We start from the raw sequence: 4,733 nt of genomic DNA on the forward strand, positions 1-4,733 counted from the left end.
GCAGCAGCAGGCGGGGAACCTTGGCTTCCTCCATCACTGGAGCGAGCAAGCCTCCTGTTCGCTTCAGCTGCCTGGCTGCCGGCCGCCATCTTGGTTGGCAGTTAATTTGCATATCGCCCTGATTAGCCAATGGGAAGCATGTCGGAGGTATGGTTAATTACCATGTTTGTCTATTATTAGATAGGATATGCTGATCCATGGACTGGAAACTTTTCCCAGGGAATTCTGTCTCCTAGCTGATTCAATTACTCAGTGTCTCACAAAGCAGAGGTTTTCTAGAAGCACTTGGGTGGATAAAAGAGGTGGGTAGCTCTTCTCTCCAAAATTCATGGGTCCATTAGAAAGAAAAAAAAGGGGGGGGAATATATGCTGGGTATTCAAGCAGTAATGTTCATCACAAATATTTTAACAATACAACCTATTGAATTGGTGTCTATGAAAGAGAGAACAATTTTCCAAAGGAGGCAACAACCCAATTCTTTCTTCTGCCACTCTACAGGTTCCAAATCACATATTTAAAAGCATACAATAGTGAACATTTTAGACTGTGTTCCTCAAGTGCAATTATTTATTCTTTATTTTAGGCCTTATTATGGGATTAATTTTACGATATGCCACTGCACCAACTGATATTGAAAGTGGAACTGTGTATGATTGTGGACAACTGGCCTTCAGTCCATCAACTTTGCTGATTAATATCACTGACCACATCTATGAATATAAATACAAGAGAGAAATAAGTGAGCACAACATTAGTCCTCACCAAGGCAATGCCATACTTGAAAAGGTAAGAATCTGATCTCTTTTTGGTGTCCAGTATAAATAATTTTATCATACATGATCCATCATATGGAACATATTCACACACATATATATGCTCTTTTCAACACCACATTATGAGGGTGATTTAATTGACTAAGGGGTTAACATCTTGATACACTCTTTTTAAATTTTTTTTATTTATTCCAGAGAGGGAGGGAGGGAGATACAGAGAGACAGAGGGAGAGAAACATCGATGTGAGAGAGATACATCAATCGGTTGCCTCCTGTACACGCCCTGACTGGGGATTGAACCCACAACCTAGGTATGTGCCCTGACCAGAATCGAACCCACAATCTTCCGGGGCACAGGTTGAAGTTCCAACCAGCTGAGCTACACTGGACAGGACTGATATACCCTTAATGTAAGCTCAGTTGTCTGTATTTTTTATATACTTTTCATATATTTTTTTTTGCAAACCACAGTTACATTAGATAAAAAGATGTAACTCAGCTGACGCTGCCTTTCATGAAGCTTGACTCAAGTTTTCCCATGTGTGTTTTTAGTATTAGTGCATATATTACCAGCTGACTACTCAGTTAAAATTTCCCTAAGTCAAAAGAAAAATGGGGGAATGAAAAAATTTGCACTTGCAAACCTTGATCTAGACTGACTGCCACTGGGCTGGTTGGAAGCACACCGACAAGAGAGTCATCTCAATGGAGCTTGACTCCATTAGTTTAGCCTTAGGTAGAACAAAACTGAGAAGTGACTCATCTTTTAAAAATGGTTTCATTATTGCAAATATGTGAACTGCCTCAGGCATTGGAAGGAAAACTTCCTTCCGTTTTCAGGACTCTGGGTCAGAAAACAGGTGCAGTTGCCTTTTGGGGTGCCTTATGTGTTATGGATCAGTCCTTTCAATAAGTGAATTTGTGTTTAACAATACAAGTCCCTAGTAAGAACTAGAGTCTCATGTGACTTATTCCAGATCTTTTTGGGTCTGAGATGAGAACTTCCTTGATATTATGGAAGTGTATCTTACCATACATGGATTTCGTTTTCTTTTAATATATGCATTTTCCCCATTTTGTGAGATTTGGGGTAGAGGGGAGATACTTGGTCTCCCAAGGTTCCTCATTCAAGATGGATAATTGTTAGTGTTTTTTCCACATTATCTTTCCTTAACACATTTCTGGATTAACTTCCTTCTACCACTTGATGAGGGCTCAGGAAAGTCAAACAAAATATAATATTAGCCTAAATTATCCTTAGTTAAGAAAGCAACTTGAAGCAACAAAAAGACAATGAAATAATGTATTTCTGGAATAAAAAGGAGCAGATCTAACAGCATAGGGTTTTAATTAAAACACTAGTAGCTCGGTGCATGAAATTCATGCACATTAAAAGGGAATTAATTAGAGGAAATATTTTAATATTGCTATTTGCCCTTTCTATTATAAGAAGTGTCAGAGATAAAAGAAAATTAGTAAAATGTATATGAAAATTTCCTTCCTGTCAGAGACTGGGGAGTGCTATGGGACCCAGAGTCAAGTCCCTGCCCACCTGCACATACCTCGAAATCTTGCAAGACACAAACCTGGCCGGCCCCAACCCTGTCAAGCCCTGTAGGGTGGGGGGCACAGCCTCAGGTTCCCCGTCAAGCCCTGCTAGGTGGGGGGTGCAGCCTCAGGTCTCCTGTGAAGCCCCGCTAGGCAGGGGGCGTAGCCTCAGGTCCTACAGCCCTTGGTGCTTGGGTGAGGGGTGTGGCCTCAGGTCCCCTAGTCCAGCCTCAGGACCCCAGGCCCTGGTGTGAGGGCATGAGGGTGTGATGACCATTTGCATGTTAGTTCTTTATTATATAGGATACTCTTCAGCTTTACCTTTGTTTTAGTGCCACGGCATAATTATCTTCCTCCCTGCTCTCTTACCTACTTTCATCTGTATTTCTTACTTAGCAGCACTATTTCTTTAGGTTGACCCCCAAAGATGCTGACAATTATCTCTGTTACTACAGTAATTTTGTTCTCTAACAAGATTTCCAACAAACACCAGATCAGAAATTTTATTTCTGTTATTGATATATTGATTCCTTTATCAGCAGCAAACTCCAGTGTTTGCTTTTGAAAAACTAAGGCAAGAGATGAAGAAAATGTTGAAGTTGCTGGGGCCCTCTTGGTTTTTCAATGGAGAGAGTATGATTTTTGCACATAATTGAGACTATAATTGACCTTGAATGGTTCAAGTATTTTTTAGACTAACTTCTAAATCATGTGACTCATGTGAGTCACAATTCAAATTTGTTTCTCAAAGCAGCCAAGGTTGGTAATGGATGACTCTATACCCAGTGTACACCCTCCCCTCACTGCTGGGGAAGGGGGAACCCACTGGTATGCTTACCATGTTAGACGAATTTAAGTAGAAAGATCTTGTTTATAAATGGCCAGAGTATATCTTAGTGCACACTTATTGCTTCTGTGCCAATGTCTTGGAATGCTAGTTAGTCTTTGAAAACAAAAAACCAATAGTCTGTCTTCCTTATGGGATGTTTCCACTGCATGCAACTATTCATATCAGTCAATCAATTCATCTATATCAGATGCAAAAAGATTTAAAAAAAGGCTGTATTCATTGGCAGGCTTATAGGGAGGTAACATGGAGTGATAGAGAAACAATTTAGGACCAGACAGATTTGCCAAATGTTCTTAGTAAATTCCTTGGATTTTGTAATCTCCAACTTTTTTTTTTTTTTGTAAAGTGGGAGATTAGAACTATTTTGTAGGGTGATTTTCCTATTTAACTGAAATCTAATCTAATAAAAGAGAAACATGCAAATTGACCGCACCTTCGCTATGCCCCAAGCCACGCCCACCAGCCAATCAGAGTGACCATATGCAAATTAACCCAACCAAGATGGCGGCTGGCAGCCACCGAACTGGAGCAAGCAGGAGGCTTGGTTGCCCTGGTGATGGAGGAAGCCAAGCTTCCCGCCTGCCCTGGCTGGCTGTGGCCTCCACTCAAGGCAACAAAGTTTCAATTATAGAAGATAAATAAATCCAAGATACCTGCTTCCAGCCAGCCTCGACTGGGAGCTTGGGTGGCTGGGGGCCGTGGCCACCCTGAAAACAGCCATCAGCCCCTCACCCAGGATGGCCACACCCTCATGGGGTGAGGGTCCCTGCTGGGGGGCTTGGCCAGCCTGAAAACAGCCATCAGCCCCTCACCCAGACTGGCCAGGCACCCCAGCAGGACCCCCCACCCTGAAGCAGGTGTGGCCAGCCTGAAAATGGCCCTAAGCCCCTCACCCAGGCTGGCCAGTCACCCCAGTGGGGTCCCCCACCCTGAAGGGGTTGTGGCCAGCCTGAAAACAGCCATCAAACACTCACCCAGGCTGGCCAGGCACCCCAGCAGGACCCCCCTCCCTGAAGGAGGTGTGGCTATCCTGAAATCGGCCCTCAGCCTCTCACCCAGGCTGGCCAGGCACCCCAGTGGGATCCCCACCCTGATCTGGGACAGCCTTCAAGGCAAACCAGCTGGCTCCCACCCATGCACCAGGCCTCTATCCTATGTAATAAAAGGGTAATATGCAAATTGACCCTAACAGCAGAACAACTGGGTTACTATGACACACACTGACCACCAGGGGGCAGACGCTCAATGCAGTAGCAGCCCCCTGGTGGTTCAGTGTGCTCCACAGGGGGAGCTCTGCTCAGCCACAAGCCAGGCTGATGGCTGCCAGTACAGCAGTGGTGGTGGGAGCCTCTTCCGCCTCCTTAGCAGCTCTAAGGATGTCCGACTACAGCTTAGGCCTGCTCTCCGCTGGCAAGTGGACATCCCCCGAGGGTTCCCGTGCTGCCAGAGCAGCCGTGGGCAAACTACGGCCGTGGGCCGGATCCGGCCAGTTTGAAATGAATAAAACTAAAAAAAAAAAAGACCGTACCCTTTTATGTAATGATGTTTACTTTGAATTTAT

General features: G+C 44.2%; 1 protein-coding gene across 1 annotated transcript in view; it reads left to right on the forward strand.

Moving 5' to 3' along the window:
- The window catches only part of LOC102254681 (sodium/hydrogen exchanger 9-like), a 95,417-nt gene that overhangs the window by 17,271 nt on the left and 73,413 nt on the right, over positions 1-4,733 (forward strand). The window contains exon 3 of the mRNA XM_014539255.1: positions 585-787. Coding sequence (XP_014394741.1) covers positions 585-787 — 203 coding nt within the window. The remainder of the gene's footprint in view (positions 1-584; positions 788-4,733) is intronic.

The sequence above is a fragment of the Myotis brandtii genome, unplaced genomic scaffold (genome assembly GCF_000412655.1).
Source record: "Myotis brandtii unplaced genomic scaffold, ASM41265v1 scaffold210, whole genome shotgun sequence".
Lineage (NCBI taxonomy): Eukaryota > Metazoa > Chordata > Mammalia > Chiroptera > Vespertilionidae > Myotis > Myotis brandtii.